Below are 24,850 nucleotides of genomic sequence, written 5' to 3'. Positions count from 1 at the left end.
TCACGTAAACGGCTCGTTTATTAGCACTGGTACTGGGAAACAACACTCCCGTAAACGTGCGGAGCTGCAGGGAGGTGACATGGGGGGGACGCTCCGGCGTGCGAACGGCGGGTCCTTACTTCTTCCACTCGTTCCTGTCGTAGTCCCACTTGGCTGAGAAGCCCTGGATCGGGGCCACCTTCATGTCGAGCATCCTCTTGGTCTGCTTGGCCACCCACTCCTCCTCAAAGGTGTGCGGGATGGGGCCGTACACTGCAGAGCCCAAAACGACCTCGTGAGGCAACACTGTCGTGCCCAGCTGTTGCCAAGCCGACGCGCTGGGTGAGGCCTTCCCCCATCGCACTGGCGACCTGACCAGCGCAGCCATCCGCCACTTGACAGCCACACGCAGGCAAACACACTGGCTTCGAATTCTGGGCACTGACAACTCGGTATTTCCAAATTATTCCTTCGTTGGTAAAAGCAAGCAATAAAACACTTAAGCTAAAAGCAGAACGTCCTCTCTATAGGATATAGACAACGGGGCTACAGGCAAGCACAGAGCACAAACAGAGCGAAAGGTGACGCAGGGGAAGAGCAGAGGGTCACAGGCCTGTCACCGAGCCGCGTCCACAGGCAGGCCACAAACACAGGATCACACCTCCTCAGCACGGGAAGATACCTACGCGGCTGCACAGAGAGAACGCAGGACAGGCGGCGCTAGAACAAGCGAGCAGGCAGCCCAGCGCTGGCCGGGCAGAAACCGCTAGGGCCGGAGACCCGGGACCCTGGCCACTGAGCTGCAGTCCCCGACAGCTGAGACAGCCCTTGATGCGTAAGAGTTCCCTTCTCCTGGACCTAACCGCCACTACTCCTTCTTCTGACAACTGACTGGCGAGCAGAGAAACCACTACTGGATACGTGGCGTGCTGTACAAAGGAGGCCGTTCGTGACCGAGCGTGGCCCGCTCAGAATAAAGCAGACTCTGCTTACACCACTTCCGTTCACGTGAGCCAGTCTCTCAAACCCGGTAAACAAGCTGGGGAGGGAGCCCAGGACGGAAGCGCCGATTTTGTGTGAAGGCTCCATGGCCCACTCTTGGGCACTGAAAGATGCAGCCACTCCGGGTATACGGCCCCTTCTCTCCCCTCAACTCACCGTACAGCTTCTCCCAGATGAGGATGAGAGCAGTGAAGCCGAGGAAGAACATGGCACCGCCCACAACCGTCTTCCACTCGTTCGTGCTCCTGTTCATTTCCGCGAAGCTCTCCTTGAACTTAAGGCGGTACACTGGGAACAGAAAGGACAGCGCTGAAGGCACAGAGGGCCACGGGGACCGGCAGCCCCTCCTCACGGCGGGCCTCCATCCCTCCTCCCCACAACACGGGGGCGGCAAACATACAGCGAGGAACACAGCACAGGCCTGAGGCCCGGACGCACCCACGCACACGTAAGCGGGAAGGAAGGAGATGCATCAACTTATGGAGTTTACTCTGGGCAAAAGAAAGCCGTGAAATTCCTTCTCCTTTAGATTAAGGTTTAAGGGTCTGTTCAAGCCCATAATACTTTCATGCCTCTTTCCTACCTGACAGTGAAATTTCGCTCATCTTCCATCAATAATTTACAGCCAACCCAGTCCCACCCAGGGAGGCCCCGAGAAGCTACTCTCACACGCTAAGCCCTCCGCAGAGCCCTGCTCAGCAGCTCTGCATCTCTGTTCCCGCTCCTCCCCGGCGGGGCTGGAGCCCACAAGCCTGGACAAAGGGGCCTGGGCCCTGGACAGCCCCACAGGGCCACAGCACCCCACCCTCCCCAGCACGCTGGGCTCTGGGCAGCAGCCCAGAACCAGAATTCTCGCCCAACGCAAGCTGCCCTGGCTTCCCTTCAATACCCACGTTCAACTTTCTCATCGATGGAGAGGCTGCTCCAGGAGGCCTTCTCCTTCTCCTTCAAGGCCTTCTGGCTGGCAGAAAGGTCCCTGACGTGGGCCACATCGGGCAAGGGGTAGTCACGCCGGTCGACGTAACTCGGGAGAGCAAAGTCCTCAGTCTTCACAACACTTCCTAAAACATGCATTGGATAAATATTTGAAAATTCACATAGGTTCAGAGTTACAAACAAGGCGGCACTTCTAAAAACCAAAGTAAGTTCGTGTATGTGCACCCTGAAAACTTCAGTTATCCCAGGGGCTGCGGCCACCATTCCAAACATCCACAGGACTGTCACGTGCAACAGGGAGCAGGCCTGTCCTGAGGGGCCCAGATGGCAGAGTGAGGCTGGCAGACGAGTAAGAGCAGCGCTTTTCATCACAGCAAAACAAAAACCTGCCAGGGGCAGCGCTAACAAGGCGGCACTTCCTGCAACGACCAGTGTTCATGCAGAGGTCAGAGAGGGCGCTCAGGTGCCCTGGACTGGACTGCAGACTGGACTAAGTGAAGGCCCTTCTGCAAGGGACTCCAACTAATGGGGAAGAACAAAAACAATATAAAACTCATGAAAAGGGCTTCCCTGGTGGCACGGTGGTTGAGAGTCCGCCTGCCGGCGCAGGGGACACGGGTTCGTGCCCCGGTCCGGAAAGATCCCACGTGCCGCGGAGCGGTGGGGCCCGTGAGCCATGGCCGCTGAGCCTGCGCGTCCGGAGCCTGTGCTCCGCAACGGGAGAGGCCGCAGCAGTGAGAGGCCCACGTACCGCAAAAAAAAAAAAAAAAAAAACCTCATGAAATAAACAAGGGTTCAAAGTTCAGAAAGAAAGATGTATGAAAAGCTGGTTAATGCTCCACTGCTTATTACAGCAAAGTATCAAATAACCTGTGTCCAACCAAGGACGCACTAAGAAGCTGTGCTCCTTAGAAACACGTTATCATGGAGCCATTTGGCCTGTTCAACAAAGGTTTACCAAGCACCTACCATATGCCAAGCGTGGCTCCAATCTGGGATCATCAGTGAACAACGCAAACATTCCTGCCTACCAGTGTCAACATGCTAGAAGTGGAAATCAAACAATAAACTACAGAGCATGTTGGGAAATGAGAGATCTGGAACAAAAAGAAAAAGGCAAGCAGAGGAAGGGAACCAGGGGAACATGCATGGCAGGAAACAAGTTACAACCGTACAATGAATGACAGAGATCCATGTGCCCAAAATGGAAAGACAACTGTGTACCCACCAAGTCACAGAACACTATCAGGGTTATGTTTTCTTTTTAAAAAGCTAAGTTACATGTAGATACTCACAGGTATGTGTAACTAAACACACAAATCCCCTGGCAAGTTAAACCCAAGCTGTTATCAATGGGAAGAGGAGAGGACACAATGAGGATTCTGCTAAAAAAGTCAGAAATGTTAGTGCCTTCAAGTGGGTGTGTACCCATGGATTCTTCCAGCAAAGAGGAAAAAGTTCAGACAGCAGGAAAAAAAAGGAATATCTTCAATTTTATTTAGGGTTTTCCCTCTGCAAAAAGCTGTGTTCAATTCTACCCTACATCTGCAAGGAAATTTTGTGTTCCAAACTGATTAAGAGGTATGAAGTCCTGCAAAAATGCTTCACCTCCATTTAGCTTAGTCCCAATGATTAAAATCTCCCCAAACATGTTAACAGTAGTGAAATAAAACCTTAAGCCTTAAAGCAGTAAAATTTCTCTAGATGCGTATCTGTGACTTGCAAATGCCTACCATACTTATGTATTTATATCCGACCTTATCCCAAAAGAATTTGAGATGAAAATGGCTAGAATTACCTTCCAATTTAAAAACTCCATCAGAATGATGAGTGAACTACAAAGCACTCAGGTTACACGAGTTATTAAAACTAGATATTAACTAGGGTCATGAGAATGTTCTAAAGTTGACTGCGTGATAGTGGCGCACCTCAGTGGATGCACCAAAAACCACTCAAGTGCACCCTGTAGTGGGTGAATGTGTGTTGTGTAAATTACATCTCAATAAAGCTGTTATAAAGACGTAAATGCTCATAATCTTTGAGCACTCTAAGCATAAAACTGCACTTTCTAGAACAAGAATGGCCAGTTTGTGATCACAGGGCTGCCGAGGGCTCTTCAGCACTTTGGGCCTGGTCCCCCAGTAAATGGGGGGCGGGGAGGGGAGTGCGGAGCACAGACACATAAAGGTTAACACACCAAACATTCCTTCTAAAAAGAGAGAAAAGCAAAGACTTTGCATTCTAGTGCATGTTTTAGCATGCCTATCCTCAACCTGGATGGATTTTGGGGAGCCTCTGCCGAGGCAATCTGGTGAATCTGAGCTCCCCTCTCAGACGGGTCACCGTACAAATATCCAAACTTCCCACAGGGGCTACCAATGGTGCTCCAGACTGTGCTATTTTATGTGAAGAACCGGTTCTTGTACAACTAAAACTTTAAAGTTAAAGAACGAGACTTGTCTAATGGACTGCAGTTCTCTCCACCTGCCTACCGTGTGCTGGAGACGCGGCCATGACAAGCCCGGAAAGGGACCTGGACTCCAAAGCTGGCGCTCTAGAGGCAGACGACACTCAAACTACCCCAAATCCACAGTCTCTAAGGAAGCACAAAGCAAGGTAAGGCAGGACAGGTGGTCAGGAAAGGCTGTTCTAAAATAACACCTGCACGGAGGGTGACGATTCCAAAGAAGCAACCATCCACGCCTCTGGAGCTGAGGCAGGAGGGGCCAGGCTGGTGCATCTCAGGAACAGAACACGCGTGTGCGCTGGGAGCCTGAGCCCACAGGAAGGGCTGAGGGCTGGTTTGGGCTGCTCTTTGCCATTCTGGGTCTGATGTGACGAGACCATAGAGGCTGGGCGCTGATCGTACTCCAGGCACGAGAAGCCAGCGGAGGGCTTCAAGAAGGGACTGACTGGATCTGACTCCCTCTGCCTAACGCAATACCCTAAGAGTAAGTCATGGCCAGTGCCACCAAGGGAGGTTCAAGTTGACTTCTTACAGAAGATCAGAACGACCAAAGGGACGTGAAAGAACTCTTGGGGGTGACGGAAATGTTGTATGTCTTGACTGGGGTCGTTGTTACACAACTGTGAGTGTACCTAAATCCATAGAAACATAACACCTAGAAAAGATAAATTTTCCTTTCTGTAAATTATACTACCAACTAAACTAAGCAAACAAACTAAAAGCTAAGGAAATATATTAGCGAAACCAAAATGGAAACAAAATGTAATTTCTGTCCTACGTGACTTGCCAGGCTTTTAGTGAAGGAGTGCTTCTTTCTGCATGTATTAACTAAACAACTAATTTTTTTCATTACCTAGTCATTTAAATTACATATTTCAATAATACTCTTACTAAAATCATCTGTTTTAGAGTCTATGTCCACAGTGTTATCCTGAGCAATATCAGCAATATAGAGAAATGTAAGACAACAATATTGCCAATTAAAGGACACAATTTCAAGGAAAAATTCACACACAAAGCAACTCAGGCAACAGCTTTTGAGCCCCTAGATACATAAGCCTTGCTCTCTGACTTTATCACCCACCACTCAAGCCTTGCCCTCGACCCCTCAGTAACACAACCTGCCATGCTGACTTGCATTTCCTCCTCCTGCTTGTTTTCCCTCTGACTGGAATGCCACTCCCCTCTGGAATGTGAGGTTAAACCTACTAGCCCTTCAGCAGAGCAAGGCCTCTCCTCCAGAAGCCTCCCCTGTACCCCAGAGGCCAGGCTAAATGTTTCTCCTCAGGGTCTATCTCTTACTGAAACGCTGCCTTCATGTACTTTCCCTCTCCAGACTGCAAACAGTCTTGGGGAATGATTCCATATCTCATATTCTTTTATTCTAAGTGCCTAACAGTGACAAGTACAAAGAAGATGCTTGATAAATGCAAAACTAAACTTGCTATGTGCCAGGCACTGCACTAAGCTGTTTACATATATTTCAGGTGAGAAAACAGATTCCTAAACTTGAGTAACTAGTCCAAGGTAGAAATGAGATTGAACCCAGTTCAGGCGAGGAAGTCCAAGCTCCCTCCCTTCCATTGTCCCAATAACATAAACCGTGTTCAACGTAAGTGGCTGGGAGTTTTGTTGGAGGGAGAGAGTGTTAAAGTCAGGTATAGTGGGGATCTCTTAAAAGGGATGGAACTTGAACTTGAACCTGAAAATATGGGAAGGGAAGGAAAAGGGGGAAAATATCAGTATTGGCAAAGACCCAGACCAGAATTCAATATGATTCATAAATACTCTCTGATCTAGAAGTATGCCCCATTAAAATAGTTATACCTCCCCTCAAGTTCCTCAACATCGTGGTCAGGATCTTAGCCCTCTCAGCCCTCTGTGTTTGAAACTCCAGCACAGGGCCTTAAACAGAGCAGAGCAAAAAGAAAAGTTGTTACACTTACCGTGTGCCCGTACACACACCGAAGTGGAAATTGCTCGCTTGCCAATTAGGCTAAATACTCTGGTAGCCAACATTCTGAAAGATAAAAACGTACCTTCTCTCTGAATAAGCGTAAACGCCTATTAGGAATGATTCTTCTTTTTACCCCAATGCATTTTGGAAGTCAACGCAATTCTTTTTTCTTCTTCTCCCCTCTAATGTAACTGATCCCTTCTTCATTACTGACTCTGAATTCACAAATTAACCTGGGATGAGGTGTTTTCTTCTCAGCAGTCAGCACGTTTTAACGGAGCTTCATTATAAACCAAGCACCATATGTATACACTTAAGGCATTTCGGAGAAAACTGGGTTTTTGGTTTTTTCTGCATATCGTTTCTCTGCTTTTGTGTTTTAAACATTGGCTTTCTTACAAAGCAAAGAGGAAAATATTTTTAAAGGAGACTCTGGAAAAGCTAGAATGTGCTGCTATGACGGGCTCCATTGTTCAGGAAAAAAAAGTCAACAGTTCAAAGGGACGGTGGCACGCACTGCATTCATTATTTGGTTTCAGACCTAATATGTGCACAAGACAGGAAGGGGAAACCCGGGAGAAAGGCTGCAAACAGGGCCCTGGGCCACTTCCAAACCCTGCAGGACAACGAATGACCTGGATGACCCACCTCTCACCTGGGCCTTCACTGAATCATGCCTAGCTCCCCTACCTCCCCCTCCCCTAAAACTGGACGTTTCAGGGGACCCCACCGATGACGAAAAGGATCCCAAACGCATTCAGAAAATACCCATTACGGGCAGAATAAACAGAAGCATGACATCAGGGCTGAACTCGTTCCCGTTTCCCGTGTTTTCTCCCCCTGCCTGGCCCGCGCGTGGGCGGACGCCGAACGCCTGCCCCTGAGCCCCGTTACAGCCGGGGCGGTGGCGCAGCACCGTCTGAAGGGGTGGCCTGGAGCCCGCAAAGCGACCTGCCCTAGGGTGAGCGCCCGCGGCCAGCGGACGCTCCAAGGTCAGAGCCGAAGCCAGCCCGCCGCCGCGGCAGCGCAGGCGAGGACCGGCCAATGCTTATGGGAGGCAAAAAGACCGCCATCCGGCGGCTCCGGAGCCCGGAGCCCCGCCGACCGGCCTCAATGTCACCGGGATCGGAGGCCCAGCGCCGGTTCCTGCTGGCGCCGCGCGGCGCGCACGCAGGCCCGACGGCTCCCTGCGCCCGACCCTCACCAGTCTCGCGACGCAGACCGGTCGCCGCCCGCCTCACCTGCCGCCGCCGCCGCCCAGCCGCTGCTCACCGTGCCCGCCAACGGCCGCCCTCTACGGCCCGGTTACTCACGACCGGAAGAGAGCGAGGACGCGCCGCGGAGCACCACGGGATCGAGGAGGACCCCACCCCGCTCCCGACCTCATTGGAGGTCACAGGACCGGAAATCGGGGGGCGCCGCGAACGTCGTAAAACGCAGAGCCGGGCTGCTTTCCGGCGGTCGCTGGGAGACAGCTTTTCGGCGGCGCCCGGCGAGAGGCGCGAGGGGAGTCTGACGTGGGCTCATCGGTCTCTCCCGGGGGGAAGCCGGCGTCGAGAGGAGCCAAGCCCGAGCGGGGCCTGGTCTGTGGGGGCCTCCGCCAGCCGCGGGACCGCGCCAGGCAGCTGCCGCCTCGTCCCACTTCTCCCCTGAGGCGCCGCGCGGCCGGGCAGCGGATCCAGGCCTCGGCCGGCGCCGGGCCTCCGGGGCCCTCCCGGGCTCAGCATGCCCGGGGTGAAGCTGACCACCCAGGCCTACTGCAAGATGGTGCTGCACGGCGCCAAGTACCCGCACTGCGCCGTCAACGGACTGCTGGTGGCCGAGAAGCAGAAGCCGCGCAAGGAGCACCTTCCTCTGGGCGGCCCGGGTGCCCACCACACCCTCTTCGTGGACTGTATACCCCTCTTCCACGGCACCCTGGCCCTCGCCCCCATGCTGGAGGTGGCCCTCACCCTGGTAAGCGCGGGAAGGGTCCTGCCTCGGAATCAGCAGGGCAGGAGACCGCCTGGCGATCAGCTTCCGAGCAGTCCCAGCTGGAAGCTCACAGTGGTCCAGCCGGAGTCTAGACCCACCCCCGAGGTAGCCGTGACCACGAACGGACGACCCGCGAGGGCGCATAGGACTTTGCCTGCACTTAGCAAGGCCCCGCAGGTGGCAGCTCGTAGTGGCAGCGGCCGCAAGAGCGATCTTAACCGTCCTGGGTATTTTTAGACGCTTTAGGCGACGAATAGTACATTAATTTTCTCACACCAGTATCCTTTATAGAAACAAGCCGTCGTTAACTGAGCGATGATTTGACAGCGTTTGTATTTGGGATTTTGAGTCACGGGAAGTTTTGACACTGCGGTTTGGCCCTTGCGCACCTTCGCAGGGCCGGATCCGTGTCTGCCGTGGGTGTAAAGGCGGCGGTTCTTCCGACGTTAGTGCCCCGGACCCCGAGGGTGGAGACACGTTTAGAGGCAGGGTTGGCCTTACGGGCACTGCTGCCCGAGAATGCGCCTGAGCGCTTTGTAAGGGAAGCTTGTCTGTCCTCTTAGTGACATCTAGAATGCACACGTGGTTTTAAAAGCTAAAACCCGCAGATGGCAGGTTTGTGGAATTTAAAAGCCGGAGCAGACATGCCTTCCAGCCCGCACACTGCTGTGGGTCTGCTCACGACTGGTCTGTTGAAGTACAGTGAGAAGACATGTGGCATAGGGGTAGACTGGCTGGTCATTGAATTCTAGGCAGTGCTTGTTGAGGTATGGTGGCCCATGAAGGAAAAAAGACCACCGATAAATTTGAGTTGAAACCTTAGGGAAAAATAAACTGTAGACTCAGACCTGCCTGGCTTGAGGTACAGTTTTTCATATACATATAAGCTATGATACTAAAAAAAATTAGTTGATTATGCAAAAAGTAGTTAAGTGAGAAGTTGTAGGTAGAAGTCCTTTCTCTATACCTCCCACCAAGTAAAATGAATCCATTTGGTAATTTACCTAATTATTGACACCCATGTCAATTCTTGGTAAGCAGGAAGTATCTTGAGACAAACGGTCCTCGCCTAAGCTTAATGGGCACATCTTTTTTTTTTTTTTTTTTTTTTTTGTGGTACGCGGGCCTCTCACTGCTGTGGCCTCTCCCGTTGCGGAGCACAGGCTCCGAATGCGCAGGCTCAGCGGCCATGGCTCACGGGCCCAGTCGCTCTGCGGCATGTGGGATCTTCCCGGACCGGGGCACGAACCTGTGTCCCCTGCATCGGCAGGCGGACTCTCAACCACTGCGCCACCAGGGAAGCCCAATGGGCACATCTTTGAATGCCTGTTAAACTGAGTCATTGTCTGAATTTCTTCATATCATCTTGGGGCAGGAGATAGATAAGAAGTAGATGATATTTATAAAATCAACCATTTTAGCTCCTGAAGAAATAGCTTGTCAGTACCAATACACCCCTGGGGTGTGCATGTGTCTGTTTTACTTCAAGTCTTTTCAACCACCTGTCGTGATGATTTTCTTATCAAGGGAATTGCGTGGTGATTGGATATGTGAAGTGCGTTCACTTGCGGGAACTAGATTAACCAGTAGCACTAATGCAGGATTATTCAGTTCTCCTGTAGTGTCAGGCCTGTGCTGGGGGAGGGATATGGCTATGGATCAAACACTGTACCTGCTTAGCTGTTGAACTGGTACCAAGCGGACAAGTACAGTAGCGAAGCATAAGTGCCATATCAGGAGTTAAGCAGAAAGTGGGGAAGGTTCAACTAACCCAGCCTTCCTTCAGGGGATGGCGGGAAACCACTCAAGGCAGAGGGAGTAGCTTGTGCAAAGACCAGGAGAAAATGGGGAGAGGGGTATTTAGGGAAGAGCTAGAGTGTAGAGTGTAAAGCGACCTGGCATGGAGAGAGGTGAGCAGTGGACAGATTTCATTGTAGAGGACCTTGCAGACCACACAGCGGAGTTTGGGCTCCATCATGAGGACAGGGAAGCCACTGGAGGAGAGTTGCATGGTCACATTTGTGTCTTGGAGTGATTGCCCCAGCCTGCAGCAAAGAGGATGTTGGAAACAGGAGTGTATATAATACTAGAGGCAGAGAGGTGGCCTAAACTAAGTGTGCCGTGGAAGCAGAGGAGACAGACCGGAGAGAGCCAGGAGGGAGAATCCACAGCATTCAGTGACTAATCGTGTGGGGACATAGGGAAAAGGAAGCAAGGGTGACACACCTCTATTTCTGACTTAAGCATCAGAAGGACAGTGGCACCATTCGTTGAGGGAAAATGACCTAGTGTTGACAGCTGAAAAATGGGTCTGAAACTCAGAAGATGGGTGGGCTGGAGACATAGATGGGGGACCAGTAGCTTCTCAATGACTTTTGAAGCCATGAGAGCAGGTCCTATTGGCTGGGACTGTGTGTAATGAGTAGAGAGCCATGGACAGAAACCCGAGGAACTCCAGCTTCTGCGGGGTGGGTGGAAGAAGGGAAGTCAGCAGACTAACCAAGGTGGAGCCAGGGTGGGTAGGAGGGAAAGGTGTGTTGCTTTAAATCCCTAGAAAATCCTATCAGAAATAATCAAAGAGCATCTTAAAGGCAAACTTGAACCTCACTTGGAATTGTCAAAATAGGATCAATTCCTTTCATTCTTAAGTAAGCTCTACAGAGTTAAAGGGTTTTGTTCCTATTACAAGATATAAATGCAATACTTGAAGGAGTTAAATATACCAACTATAAGCAACCTTTACATGAATTTTCCCCAAGGATTAGGCCTGTGTCCACCATTTACCTGGGGAGGGAAGATGCCCAGAGGGGACCTTGACTCTCAAGGCAGGCCCACTGCCACAGCTTGTTAAGGGGCGCTGCTTGAAGCCTTGTTCTGACCCTGCTCGCCCTGCACCACTGCACGCTGCACTCCAGACTCGCCTTCCAGCATGTCCCCAGGTGTGCCCTTCAGTGTTTGGGTCTCCTCCTTGAGTCCAGCAAAATTAAGTGCAAACTAGATTCTCTGCACTTAGCTTCTTTGCACACAGTAGAAACTAACAGCCAAAGTTTTATCCTTGCCAAGCAGTGGTGGTTTGTGCTTACTTTTCTTCTGTTGATCAAAACTTTGAATCATAGACTCAGAATTTGGAAAATACGAGAAAGATGTCAACTGAGTACAAATTAAATAACTTTCAAAATAAAGTTATAAAGGAAAATTTGCAATTTGAGTCCATCCACAAATTTTGTATTACAATTAAGATATTTAAGTTTATATCATTCAGCTTTTGATTTAGCAACTTTACAACCTGAAGGCAATGAAAAAATCTCAGTGTATGGAGCCATGGTTTATCAGCTATAGAAGATGTAGTTTTAATAAAGCATGTAAATCCATAAAACTGTATAAACGAGGCCTAATTCTCCCAGCTTGTTTCTATTCAGGGAGTTTCGTATTGAGTTATTTTTGATAAGTGGGGAAGACTGACTTGATGTGCAGTCCATCAAAGGGCAGCATCAGATTCCTTTGCAAGGCTTTTCATTATCATTTTCCATTAAAAAAAATCCTTGCATTTCTGGTGCTTTCTTTTTTTTTTTAAGTACTTATGCCTGTTAATTTATCCTTATAACCCTTTGACGTAGGTAGTGATGGAATTATTTCTAAAAGCAAAAATCCATAAAATGTCAGTAGGGAAATTAGCATAAACCTGCTGTTTCCCTAAGCCCTCTTTGTCCTTTTCTCCCGTCGGTGGTTTCCTGGTGCTGTGCAGCTGCTTTTCATTACATTCTGCTCCAGTGACTTCCTTTGCCGGTTGGTCTCGTCGCAGTGACCTCGGTCTCGAACTCTTTCTGCTGCTTCCGTATGTGCCTTTTCTGCTCAGCTGCACGGGCTGCTGCCCCTGTGGCTTTTGGCTCAGCCCCCTGCGTCCTCCTGCCCCTTTTTCTCTCCAGAACATAAATGTGCTGGCCTGGGACAGGGAGCTGGCTGCTCTGGGTTCTCCTTTCACTTCTTCCCTTTGACCTTCGCCCTCTGTCCCCATGCCATTTACCTCCAGAGCTTTTCCTCCTTGGAGCCAGCTCCTTTCCTGCCAGAGAAGAATCGGCAGCCGACTTGAGAAGGAGCTTTTCTTCTCCGTGAAGCTAACAACCCCTCTACTTTGAGAAGCCAGGGCCTGCTCATTGCTGCAGGCAGGGAGGCTGACAGACACACCCAGCTTGTAAGTGGCAAACATGGGAGCAAGGCCCTACTGGGGTGGCTCTTATCAGCTCCCTGCCTTGCCTACTTCATGGCTATTATATAGCCACATGAGGTGGGTGATGGTGCTTTGAAAATTACAAAGTGCCTCATACATGCAATTGGTAGCGAGTTTGCTGAGAGAAGCTGCTTTCTTTGTGCAGTCTAACTGGGAACGGATGAGTTGGGCCCAGGGCCTTTAGTCGTTCTCCTATGTGTCTGGAATGGAACGAGCCTGAAAGGGCATTGAACAGAGGGTGGCAGACTTATGCCAAGGTGAAAGTGTCCTTCTTTCCCTCTGAAAAGTAAAAGAAACTACATAAGTAAATGCAGGATTTGGACCCTGTATTCAGAGTCACTTGACGAGTTTCAGAGTGTTGTCCTGAACTTTTTCATTTTGATTGTTCACGAGATGCATCACGGGAGAAGGGCATCTTAGCAGCAAGGTGAGGAAGATGGAAGCGGATTCGTTGAGAACAGCGGTCAGACAGCTTCTCAGTTCTTCTGCCTTGTGCTGCCCCACTTGGGAGGGAGCGAGTTGCCGTTTGGGCTGACTTCAGGATTCTGAGGGCCCTCAAGAGCTGCCTGCCCCCGACTGTCCATGCTGGTCGCCTCCTCCCACACCCTCACTCTTACTGCCCGCCGGGTCACTCTCACCCATGAGGTCTGGTTCCACTGAAACTTGTTTACGCTACCTCTGTGGGCTCTGATGGCCAGTTCTCCATTCCTCAACTGGGGGCCACTTGTGTCTGAATCTGGACAGCTGTGGACAGGCTGTGCATGCCTGTCACAGGCATCCAGACTTAACTTGGTCGTTCTTTTTTTTTTTTTTTTTTTTCTTTTCTTTTTGCGGTATGCGGGCCTCTCACTGTTGTGGCCTCTCCCATTGCGGAGCACAGGCTCCGGATGCGCAGGCCCAGCAGCCATGGCTCACGGGCCCAGCCGCTCCGCGGCATATGGGATCCTCCCAGACCGGGGCACGAACCCGTATCCCCTGCATCGGCAGGCGGACTCTTAACCACTGCGCCACCAGGGAGGCCCCTTGGTCGTTCTTTTTTTGAATCATTGAAAGGTTTCTAAAGCCAAGCCAGAGCTTTTGTTCCTGGTTCACTTTTGGGACAACCTCTTCAAAGAGTTCTACTAGGGAGCTCCCTGGTGGTCTAGTGGTTAGGACTTAGTGCTTTCAATGCCGGGGCGCAGGTTCAATCCCTGGTCAGGGAATTAAGATCCCGCAAGCCACGCGGCATTGCCAAAAAAAAAACAAAAACAAAACAAAAGGGCTTCCCTGGTGGCGCAGTGGATAAGAATCCGCCTGCTAATGCAGGAGACACGGGTTCAAGCCCTGGTCCGGAACGATCCCACATGCCGCAGAGCAACTAAGCCTGTGCGCCACAGCTACTAAGCCTGCGCTCTAGAGCCCGTGAGCCACATCTACTGAAGCCCACATGCCTAGAGCCCGTGCTCCGCAACAACAGAAGCCACCGCAACGAGAAGCCTGTGCACCGCAACGAAGAGTAGCCCCTGCTCCCCGCAACTAGAGAAAGCCCGCACTCAGCAACAGAGAACCAATGCAGCCAAAAATAAATAAAATAAATAAATTTTTTTTAAAAAGAGTTCTACTAGAAGTTCGAGGTCATGACATTATTTTTCTGCTGGAATTTGGTTAGGCCCTTGGAGTCTTATGTACAGGAATTCACCCCTCGTTAGGTAAAGTGTAAGTTGAGGTGTGCATTGTGTTTGTCACAAGAATCATCCTTCATGTCAAGTGACTCCTCTATGCTCTGAGTACAGGTACAAGGTGACACCACGTGTTTGCTAGGGATTGAGTCCTGAACCGTTACCTTCAGCCCAGGAAAGGGATCTGGGAGCAGCTTACACTGCTCACTAAAGACGGCTGTGGGAGTCCCTGGTGGCATAGTGGTTAGGATTCTGGGCTTTCACTGCCATGGCGCGGGTTGATCCCTGGTCAGGGAACTGAGATCCCGCAAGCTGCACAGCATGGCCATAAAAAAGGACTACTGCTGGGGATGGTCAGGATATCAGCAGCAGAAAATAATTATCTTATATTAAACGTAGCTGTGGTGGGCCAAAAAATGGACCCCCAAGATGTCCACACCTTAATCCTTGGAACCTGTGAACGTGTAACCTTACATGGTAAAAGGGACTGCAAATGAGATGAAGTTAAGGATCTTGAGATGTGGTGATTATCCTGGATTGTCTGATGGACCCAGTGTAATCGCAAGGGTCCTCGTAAGAGGCATCAGGGTAAGAGTCAGAGAAAAGAGTTGTGACAGAAGCAGAGGTCAGAGTGGTACAGCCACCAGCCAAGGAACGTGGTGACCCCTAGGTGTCGGAAAAGGCAAGGAACGAATTCTCCCCTAGAGCCTCCAGAAGGAATCAGCCCAGCGGACCCATTTTAGACTTCTGACCCGTAAGATAAATTTGTGTTGTATTAAGCCACTAAGTTTTTGTAACTTGTTACAAGGGCATTAAGAAGCCAGGACAGTAGCAAAACTCGGGATACCATCTGTAGTTGTGACTCTGGATATAAGAACAGCCCACACCACAGGGCTGGGAGAGGGGCACCAAAGTGGGCAGGGTCACCTCAAGTGAGGACACACTCAAGAGACCAGCCTTTGATCAGAAACAAAGACTGAGAGGGCTACACTAAAGGATGGGCTAACTTATGGGTTTGAGTTCAGGGAATGGGGCCAAATGCCAAATTTTAGAACGGGGCTATGCCCTTTGATACCACATAGAGTTACATTTAGAAAGAAATGAAAGAATTTGCTGCTGTAAGCAGCAATAGAGAGTTTCTAGAACTCATTCCTTTAAGAGGTGATAGAAACAAAATATAAGTAATTGTGGAATAATTTGCATCAAAGTTAGTGTGAAAGAGCCATTATAAATATTTTGTAGACATGGTTCTCGTCTTCTGAGTGGATGACCAAAACGTTTAATTCTTTCACTGAGCCTTGGTTTTGCCCCAGTGTAATTTGTAAGCTCTTAGGAAGCCAGAATTATTATTCTAATCTTTGTGAGCGAGGGAACCTTGGTCTGTAACCATTCTGTAATGTCTGCTTTTAGTCATAAAGGAGACTGTTGGAGACCCAAACCAGAATTTGAGAAAAAGAGCAGTAGAGCTATGTTTAAAAAAGGAAAAAAATAAGGAAGAAAAGAAAAACATTTTTAACCAGTTACTTTGAAAACCTCGAGGATCAATTTTATCTCTTCCTTTGCAGACTGAGGATAGAATTTACTGCAGTGTATTATTAAAATTCCATTATGGCAAAACAGGATGACCTTTTGTTGCTTTTAATAATAGCATTAGACCTGCAGGATGCTAAATCTGATGAGAGAAGAGTGGCATTATAAAACAAAAAACTTTAAAAATCCGCTGCCATGCTCCCATTTAAAAACATGCCACAGAGAAGGGTGTGCGCGCGCATGCACGTGCCTGTTTACCCCACATCCCGGCATGATGGATTTTTCATGGTGTGTTGCTAGGAATACTGAGATACGGTATTAAAGCAGTTGGCTTTAAAACAGACTTATATTCCCAGGTTGGCTGTGCTACCTGGCTATGCAGACTTAGACCCTCTCCGAGCTTTTTAGTTTGCTTATCTGTGAAGGATTGATTTAAATGATCTTAAGGCTTATTCAAGCCCCAGAATGCCTCAGTGCTTCATATTGTCAGAGAAGGTGGGTAACTCTGGTCTCACCTCACCCACGGCACTGCACCCGTTTAATATATGTCTACACTGGGGCCTTCTGCTGGGACTGGGGGAGGAGGTCATTCCTCGTGTCCAGCCCCACCCTTCCCAGTCATTACAGGGTCCTCCTCTGTGGGAAGACACCCCACCTCAGTGAGAGTGGGAGCCCAGGCTCTTCTTTGCTTTCTCTGGCCTCACGTGGACTGTGGAAAGCAAATTGGGGTGACCTTCTTTCCCCTGAACACTCATTTCATTCTTGTTTGTTTTTTTTTTTTTTGGCGGTGCTGCTCGGCTTGCAGGATCTCAGTTCCCCAGTCAGGGATTGAACCCGGGCCACAGCAGTGACAGCCTCGAATCCTCACCACTAGGCCACCAGGGAACTCTCCCATTTCATTCTTGTAGGGAGGAGGATACAGGGCTCATATCTGACTTGTCCCAGTATCCAGGGGTTGGGGGGGTTCCCTCTGTTTATTGAGACTTGATATTTAAGAGGAAATCATTCACCTTTTCTTCCCAAATTTTGTTCTTCTTTCAGATTGATTCATGGTGCAAAGATAATAGCTATGTGATTGCTGGTTATTATCAAGCTAACGAACGAGTAAAGGATGCCAGGTATGTCCATGCAAAACCCCTCTGTGGTCCGAAAGAATGATAGTGTGAGGGAGATGATCTCTGATGCACGTTTTGACCTCTGTGGTCTCAGGATGCAAAATCTGTTAGAACAGAACCCCTCTGGGCCCTCTGTGCTTGTTTATAGTATTCTAGGGGGGCTGCGGTATGGGTAATTCCAAACAACAGTAATTCTAAACATTTATATTAACGTTGGGATTCTGTTCTGTATCTTCTTTATTTTGCTTGAAGGGAATTCATAAAATGAAAGCAACAGTCCAGGGCCTCCTGTTTCTGTCCCCACTCAGCTGGGTCTTGCTTCCCGTTCCCAAGGTGGGAAAGATACAGGGCACAGCATTAGGAAAGAACTCCACTCTTGGGGGGTTAAAAAAAGAGTAACGTTTAGGTTTGGTGCCCTTAAGGTCTGATACTTTGACGAAAATGTGGTGTTTGCTGCTTCTTTCACATTAGGTTCCGGTTTCTTTTATCCGGCTATTTGCACCCACTGTGATTCTCACTAATGAGCAAAGCTGAGGTCTTTGCTTTACTTCTGCGTCAAAGTCCCAGCAGAAAAACACTTGACACCCTGTAGTTAGGATAATTGGTGGAGGACTTAATAAGGCGGTTGTTTCCAGAGGTGTGAACTGTATGTAAGAGAACTCACGAGAGGGTGGGGCAGTCACCTGGAGCTGGTGACAAAAGCTGGTACCTGCGCTGCCAGAAGGGGTGAGGAGGGGTTGGGTCAAGAAGCCCAGCCCAAGGAGAAGAGTGCCCTCTGGTCGAGGGATACGACCAGCAGCCAGCCTGATGGGACCTCGCAGGCCAAGTCCCAGAGGAATCAGCACCCTGACCAGCCGAAAGCCAGAGGCAGAAGCCGGGGTGCCCTCGCACGCTTCCCTCACGTGGCCAGGCGGCCTGGGACGCGGTGAAGGACCCCAGACCGAAGTGTCTCCTGGAGTCACATCCGCTTGCCCAGCAAAGGCAAGAGGCTGGACTCACAGCGTTAGGGCCATAATACAATAAGCTGAAGAAACACTTCAGGGATGGAAGCCGTTTTGCTGTAGAGGACTGGGCCCAGTCGGGACTCAGAGGGAGACAGGGTCACCGGCGCAGACTCCTGGGAAAGCCTCTGCGTGGGCCACGGCGCAGGGGCGCCCTCTGAAGCCTGGCTCTTGCGCTCTTCCCGCCCGCTGCCCGTCCGGGCTCTCTCTCCGGCGCATCTCTTGTTGACCACGCCTTACTTTTGAGCCCACCTGCCTCCGGGGTGCTGATGAGCTGGGGCCTATTCATGGCCTATTCATGGCCTATTCATGGCCGGTGTCGGTCTTGGTCTTTGTTACACGAAAGAGGCTGCATGGCACAAAGCGCCTGCCCCGGTCCAAGCTCTGTGCTGAGCCAAGCTGGACTCTTGGCCCTTGCCCTCGAGTTGCTGGATTGAACACAAAAGACACCGAAACCTAGGCCTGTGGTGCAGGCCCCCAGGCCCCATGCCGGGAGGGTGGTACGGAGGGCTGTCCAGCAGTAGCAGGCAGGCATTGAGTCCATTGCTGTGACCAGAGGGGCCCTCGGGGAGGGGTGTCGTTTGAACAGGATGCTTGCGCGTGGCAGGGTCCTGTCACGTACAGACGTGGAGAGCAGAGGGAAGAGTGCGGAGGGGGGACAGCGTGATGCAGACACCGGGTGGAAGCCGGCAGGAGTGTGGGGCGCACGCACAGAGGGGGCGCCAGCAGGTGAGGCCACCCTGACGGCTGTGAGGCATTTCACTGTTTTGTAAGCAGCGGGGAGCCGTCCTTGGAAGGTTTCCCGGAAGCAGACAGTACTGTCCCGCAGCTGTTCTCACAGGAAGGAGAGGACACGGGGCCAGAGGTGATGGCGCTGGCTTCCTTCCTCCCCGGCCCCCAGACGCGCCCGCACAGGCTCTCCCTTCCGCTGCCTCACTTGACTCACGGCCTCTTCATCCTCCTGCCTCTGTTCGGACCTCATTGCAGCCCAGCCTAGAATTATCTTGCTCAGACACCACTTTCATGCTCTTCACACCTTCTAGAATTTCCCAGGTCCTTCACCTGCTCTGCTCAGGAGGTCTTCATTCTCCCACTGAAGTCAGTGTCTAAGTGCCTGCCAGCCGTTGGTGAGATCTGTAGAGAGCGTGGTGGGCAGTGAGACAAGTGGGTCCAGTAACCCCCTGGATCCCTTCTGACCCCGTGAGCCTCGGCCGTACTCCGGGATCTAATCCACCCCTCCAGCGTGTTTGGAGTAAACCTCCAGTCACTACCACTGTGCCTGGCCTGGGCCTTTCTTGGTGTCATCCTTTGGAATCCTCACAAGGACACTCAGCTGAAGAAACTCCAGCCAGAGACGCTCGCTGCCACACAGCCAGGAAGCTCAGAAGCTGGGATCACGCTGACTTCCTTCTTTAGTACCATTTGCTTCTACCTAGAAAACCTTCCCTTCTCTCTTCAGCTTCGCCTAGCGAAAATTTTGCTCCTCTGTTAGAAACATCGGCTGATTCACATCGTCTCACAGCATAAGCTTTGGAGCCAGGTTAGACTTGGATTCAAGTCCTCAGTGACTTACTGATTCACCACTTTGGCCTCAGTGGTCCTGTCTGTAAAATGGAGCTAAAGAGTTCATCCCTCGGAGAGTGGGAGTGAGGAGGGCAGAGCGAAGCCACATGCAGCGTGCTTAACTCTGTGTTTGATTCCAAGTAGAGGCCGGTCCTGTTACTCGTCCTGTGATTACCTTTTTTAAAAAAGGATCATTCGGTCACTGTTTTAATTGGAGAAAAAGAACTATAAGGTGTTTGTAACTGTTTTACTCATTTCCTAAACTTCAGGTTATCCCATCAAGTCTTATTTGATCATTTCATAATTGCTGGAGCTTCGCTTCATGATAAACATTTCAAGAGGGGTAGATTTCAGTACCAGGTCCAGTGCCTTGGCCTGAGGTAGATGCTCAGTAAAGAGCTTTTAGGTGTAAATGTAAGATCTCAATCACAGGTTCGTGCCTAGTTTTGTGTGGGTTGGGAAGGGGGATTGGCAAGCGGCGTCCGTCTCCAGGGCCCCCACCGTTGTATTTGACAGCTGACTGTTCACAGGAACAAGGACTTGTACAGCCTAGTTGGAAACAAAGTACTGACGTGAGTGTCACAATGTGACGATCTGACATTAGGAGTGGAGCAGGTTGGTGTTAGAGACTTAGTGTGAAATACAAATAAGAGGTAAACAAAATTCGTAGTTCTTTGAAATACTTTGGCAATTCATTAACTATTGTAAGTTTTAAGTTCTTTCAAAAGAAAACGGTAAGTGTGAGCTTGGGGGCATCTGGAATGAAACATAATAAATGTTTCTCATCCCCTTCCCAATAAAAGTCACCAAGTACTATGATAATCATAAACGTTAGGATAATAGCATTTTGCCAGTTTCTTTGTGGCAAATGCTCCTAGGGAGAAGATCATGCTCTTAGCAAATGCTGACTTCATTTCCCTTTGCACCTAAGGTGTGAGTGAGTGAGGAGCGGGGTGCGCCTTCTCCACAGTGGGCGGGTGAATCAGCAGGTCCCGCTACGGGAACTCGGCACTTGCTGACTCCTGTGAAGTGCTGCCTTCACTTTGAGGGCTTTCCAGGGTGACCTGAGGGACAAGAATCCCGGGGGCCCTTTCTCTATTAAACTGTTTTTTTGTTTCATTTTTCTTAACACGATACTGCAGATAAATAATCACACATCTCTATAAATTCTCAATTTTAAAAGTGAAAATAGAATAATTAGATAAAAGTTATTTTTATAAAGCATTGAACCTGTTTTTTTCACCTCATTCACAAAGAAACGATCGTAATTGTTCAGTGTGTTTCTTTAAGGCTCTGTCCCTGCTTCAAAAAGCTGAGCCTGGGCTTCCCTGGTGGCGCAGTGGTTGGGAGTCTGCCTGCCGATGCAGGGGACACGGGTTCGTGCCCCGGTCCGGGAAGATCCCACATGCCGCGGAGCGGCTGGGCCCGTGAGCCACGGCCGCTGAGCCTGCACGTCTGGAGCCTGTGCTCCGCAATGGGAGAGGCCACAGCAGTGAGAGGCCCGTGTACCGCAAAAAAAAAAAAAAAAAAAAGCTGAGACTCTGTGCAGGGGAAAAAGATGCACAAAAAGACAACTGCATACCAGGGCTTATGTGTTTAGAGAGGGGACACATGGACCTCATCTGGGGCAGCTTGGCAAGACGTCCCAGAGAGGCTGGTGTTTTCTGGGCATTAAAGATGGAAGGAATTGAGTACGCAGAGGTGGGTGCCGAAGGGCATTCCAGACAGGGAAGGGTATGAGTTGGGGGGGGGGTGTGAGGAGGACAATGCGCAGACAGTCCCCTGGGAGGGAAGGCACACAGAGCATTGCTCCGGGGGTGGGAGCGGTAGCTGGTCCCGTGGTGAGAGAGGCTGGGTCTGCCAGCCTGAGCACGGGGGGTTTTATCTTCCAAGAAGAGCCTGGAAATTGAGACCGGTGAGGAGGCAGTTTTAGAAACGCATGCCTCTGGTGACAGGCTGAAGGGGGCAGGTGGCAGGGAGAATGAAGGGGGCAAAGGGAGGCGCCTGGTGCGGGGTTGGAAGCAAGTGGGAAAGGTCACCTCAGCCAGAGAAACCGCGAGCAAGCCGGCCTGCCTGCCTTGGATTCCAGCCGCCCTGGATTCCAGCCGCCCTGGATTCCAGCCGGGGGGCCTTGGAGGCTTCGGGGGTGCTCCCCTCCGGGGTGAGGGGGCAGACGGCAGACTGCACGGCATAGTGAGGAAATGGAGCCAGAGGGACAGGATCGTCAGCTTTACTAAAGAAGTTGAAGAAATACGGTTGAAAGCGAGAAAAGAAGTTGGACCGAGACTGCACAGAACTGGTTAATTTTCTTGTCCTAAAAAGGAAAAGACTCAGATTTGACCTCAGAGCTGGGCCCGTTGTCGGGGAAGGAAGCTAAGTAAGGCCCCAAGGAGGAGGCCAGAGTGGATGGGCCTGCGGGCGGGAGGAGGGGGGCGCAGGGACACGTGTGACCCACTCTCCAAGTCACCCTATTGACGTAAGGTGGAAAGTTGCCATTTATCAAGGTTGCGGTGGGCACAGAGCCAGAGCCAGCCAGGGAAGGCTCCTGAGCACTGAGAAGATCTGGAATGGCTTAGGAATTTTTAAAACTAAAAAAAAAGGAAAAACAACTGACTCGATTCCAGCAGCTGAGGGCGCAGACGGAGAAGGTGGGCCCTGGGGGCTGCTGGCCTGGGGCGGCTCTCAGCAGCACAGTTGTCTGCAGGCCCTGGGTGGCACTCTCCCCCAGGGTCCAGGGAGCCTTTCTGTTTAGAAAACACCCTCTCAAGATCCCCTCCCAGGGCTTCCTGGTTGGGGAAGGGCCCTGCTCTCCCCTGTGCTCCACGTGGCCCACGCAGCGTTCCCCATCCTCACCAGTCACTGCAGCGAGACCGCAGTCACCAGAAGCTACTTAAACGGGCATAACAAGCTAGGGCAGCTTACTGGTGCCCTTGGTCTTTGTATCATTGCTGTTCACTCTGCCTTAGGCAGACAGCGTTGAACGGCGATAACTAAAATGCGGTAACCTCGCTGGTTCTTCTCCCACAGTCCAAACCAGGTTGCAGAAAAGGTGGCCTCCAGAATCGCCGAGGGCTTCAGCGACACAGCTCTCATCATGGTAAGCCACTCTCGCTCGCTCCTGAGCCTTCTGTGTGCGGGATGGCTGCTGAGCATCCTCTTGCTGACGTGGGGCTTTAACTATTGCTATAAACGGTTTTCCTTTCTGCGGGTACTTCATCGGACCGTGGCCCACTTTTGCAGTCTGCTCCCAACTGCAGGCTTACAATTGCTGAGTCACAGGCCGCTGCTGTCCCAGCGCACGGATTTCTAGGGGTGGGGGTCGTTCCACTTCAGCAGGTCTCACAGTGGGGTCCCCATGCCAGCAGCAGCAGCACCACCTGGGAATTTGTTAGAAATGCAGTGTCTAGGGGCCTAGCAGTCTGTGTTTCAGTAAGCTTCCAGATGATTCTCACACACGCTCAAGTGTGAGAGCCATTGGATTAAGTTAGCTGGCACGGCTGAGGGAGCCCGGGAGGGAGCCAGGAGGGGAGTGGCTCTCACCAAGAGCCCTGTTAAGCTCAGTTCAGATGGGATTCTAACAGAGAAGGCGGAAGTAAAGTTTGGAAGCTTCACGTTTGTGAAAAAGCAGTAAAGTACTTAGTATTTCTCCTGAATGGCACAGTACACCTGGGCCGTGCTCTCGTGGTGTCCTGCGCCGTGAGGTGGGGTTTCTGCCCCGGGCAGTGTTGGCGCTGGTCCTGGGAGAGCCTCAAGGAAGGGCCTGCGGACTCACAGCAGAAGCACCGGCTCTGTTCACAGGCACGTGCTTTGTCTCGTTGCAGGTAGACAACACCAAGTTCACGATGGACTGTGTGGTGCCCACAATCCATGTGTACGAACACCACGAAAACAAATGGCGCTGCAGAGACCCTCACTAGTGAGTGCCCTGTTCCCAGGGTGGCCCATGTGCCACCTGTGCTGGTGCCACTCCGGGCACCCAGCTCCCACAGGAAAGCTGATCCCAGCCTTCTGGGTTTTTAAGTTAGCGTCTTCCCCAGAGGAGTGTGCAAACCTCATACAGAAGTCATGCATGGGGCTTCCCTGGTGGCGCAGTGGTTGAGAGTCTGCCTGCCGATGCAGGGGACACAGGTTCGTGCCCCGGTTCGGGAGGATCCCACATGCCGCGGAGCGGCTGGGCCCGTGAGCCATGGCCGCTGAGCCTGCACGTCCGGAGCCTGTGCTCCACAACGGGAGAGGCCACAACAGTGAGAGGCCCGCGTACCGCAAAAAAAAAAGAAGTCATGCATGTTCCTCGACCCCTGGAGGACTGAGGCCTACAGGGTTTCCAAGCAGTCCAGACAACCTGAGTGTCACTCGAGGGTCTTCCCACCTCAACCTCAGGGCACCCCTCCCCAAGCCAAACCCTCTTCCCAGGCATTTCATTTGGTTTCTTTGTAATCAGTCATCTACTTCCAGCTTTTTCAGAATTTCATTTGGAGGGTGACTCTTTCACGTTTCAGATTCTTTACGTGCATCTTCACGTGTTTAAACGTACGTGTTTGCTAGTGTTCAGTACTGTCTTCCTTTATACCACTCTGCACGTGGCTGGTTTCCTGTTTACTCTATTGAAAAGCCACCTGTTTTCATTAAGAGGCTGATTTCTCCCGTTTCACCTCGTAGTGATTACTGTGAAGACTGGCCGGAAGCCCAGAGGATCTCGGCGTCACTCCTGGACGGCCGGTCCTATGAGACGCTCGTGGATTTCGATAACCACCTGGATGACATTCGCAATGACTGGACAAACCCAGAGATCAATAAAGCTGTCCTGCACCTGTGTTAGGGAGGGATCTCAGTGACTGGTCTCTGGGCATTTCCACTGCACTGGAGAAGAAAAGCTGTTTTTAAATGTAAATAAGATATCTCTAGCCTGTGTGGAAAGCTGGCAGTTTTCAGAAGTGGCATGTGCCTTGATAGAGGGCAGAATGTCCCATCAGTCATCTTTCTAATGCAGAGCCTCGAGAACAGGCATAGACTGTCCCATCTGACCATCCCTGTGGAGTCCTTCCCAGTTGTACGTTGCTATAATTCTTCAAATCAAAGCTATTTCTGCTTGTCCAAGATTGTTCCTATTAAACGATTTTAACCTTTTATAATCTGGAGAGAATACTTTTTAAGGCTTATGAACTATCTTTAAAAAAAAAAAAAAAAAAAAAAAAGGCCCAGATCTTATACCCGAATGAGAGTGTTTGTGAGTTTTCATCCTGTTTGAGTTAATATCGTCCAGACCTGGGATTGGGCAGGCACGTGGCGTGTGGGTGCCGAGCAGTTTCTGAGAGCCCTGTGCTGGTGTCAGCGGTCTGGAGGCTGCAGCTACGAACAGCACGCCCCTGCCACCCCGCTGTCAGGCTTCCGTAGCTGCCACGACTCTACACATGGAAATGATGCCACAGTTGCCTGAGAA

At 50.9% G+C, this 24,850-nt stretch overlaps 2 protein-coding genes across 4 annotated transcripts; one reads left to right on the top strand and one right to left on the bottom strand.

Annotated features, from left to right (window-relative positions):
* Window positions 1-7,694, bottom strand: LOC132480416 (cytochrome c oxidase subunit 4 isoform 1, mitochondrial). Of its 3 annotated transcripts, none has more exons than XM_060084613.1 (5): window positions 7,614-7,694; window positions 6,331-6,404; window positions 1,875-2,042; window positions 1,138-1,269; window positions 1-252 (listed from the first exon to the last, which is right to left on the bottom strand). In XM_060084613.1, exons 2-5 carry the CDS (start codon window positions 6,401-6,403, stop codon window positions 116-118), a joined length of 510 nt encoding a protein of 169 aa, XP_059940596.1. In that variant the 5' UTR covers window position 6,404; window positions 7,614-7,694; the 3' UTR covers window positions 1-115. The 3 variants fall into 3 exon arrangements, with proteins under 3 accessions (XP_059940596.1, XP_059940594.1, XP_059940595.1); XM_060084611.1 differs by having other exon boundaries at window positions 7,583-7,692; XM_060084612.1 differs by having other exon boundaries at window positions 6,331-6,423; window positions 7,583-7,689.
* Window positions 7,695-7,805: 111 nt separating this feature from the next.
* EMC8 (ER membrane protein complex subunit 8) lies at window positions 7,806-24,542 on the top strand. Its single transcript, XM_060084426.1, has 5 exons — window positions 7,806-8,297; window positions 16,773-16,849; window positions 22,438-22,507; window positions 23,232-23,326; window positions 24,070-24,542. The coding sequence occupies exons 1-5, from the start codon at window positions 8,067-8,069 to the stop codon at window positions 24,227-24,229; spliced, it is 633 nt and encodes a 210-aa protein (XP_059940409.1). The 5' UTR covers window positions 7,806-8,066; the 3' UTR covers window positions 24,230-24,542.
* Window positions 24,543-24,850: the final 308 nt, after the last annotated feature.

The sequence above is a fragment of the Mesoplodon densirostris genome, chromosome 19, assembly GCF_025265405.1.
Source record: "Mesoplodon densirostris isolate mMesDen1 chromosome 19, mMesDen1 primary haplotype, whole genome shotgun sequence".
In the NCBI taxonomy this organism is placed as follows: Eukaryota; Metazoa; Chordata; class Mammalia; order Artiodactyla; family Ziphiidae; genus Mesoplodon; species Mesoplodon densirostris.
This window is presented reverse-complemented; position numbering and strand designations above follow the sequence as displayed.

Excerpts from the sequence above, each read along its gene's own strand:
- LOC132480416 (XM_060084613.1), bottom strand. The coding sequence starts at position 6,403 with ATGTTGGCTACCAGAGTATTTAGCCTAATTGGCAAGCGAGCAATTTCC. Across the intron at positions 2,043-6,330 it reads GGTGTGTGTACGGGCACACG|GAAGTGTTGTGAAGACTGAG; the intron begins GTAAGTGTAACA and ends TGCATGTTTTAG. Across the intron at positions 253-1,137 it reads CATCTGGGAGAAGCTGTACG|TGTACGGCCCCATCCCGCAC; the intron begins GTGAGTTGAGGG and ends TGGGCTCTGCAG.
- EMC8 (XM_060084426.1), top strand. The coding sequence starts at position 8,067 with ATGCCCGGGGTGAAGCTGACCACCCAGGCCTACTGCAAGATGGTGCTG. Across the intron at positions 8,298-16,772 it reads TGGAGGTGGCCCTCACCCTG|ATTGATTCATGGTGCAAAGA; the intron begins GTAAGCGCGGGA and ends TTCTTCTTTCAG. Across the intron at positions 22,508-23,231 it reads GCGACACAGCTCTCATCATG|GTAGACAACACCAAGTTCAC; the intron begins GTAAGCCACTCT and ends GTCTCGTTGCAG.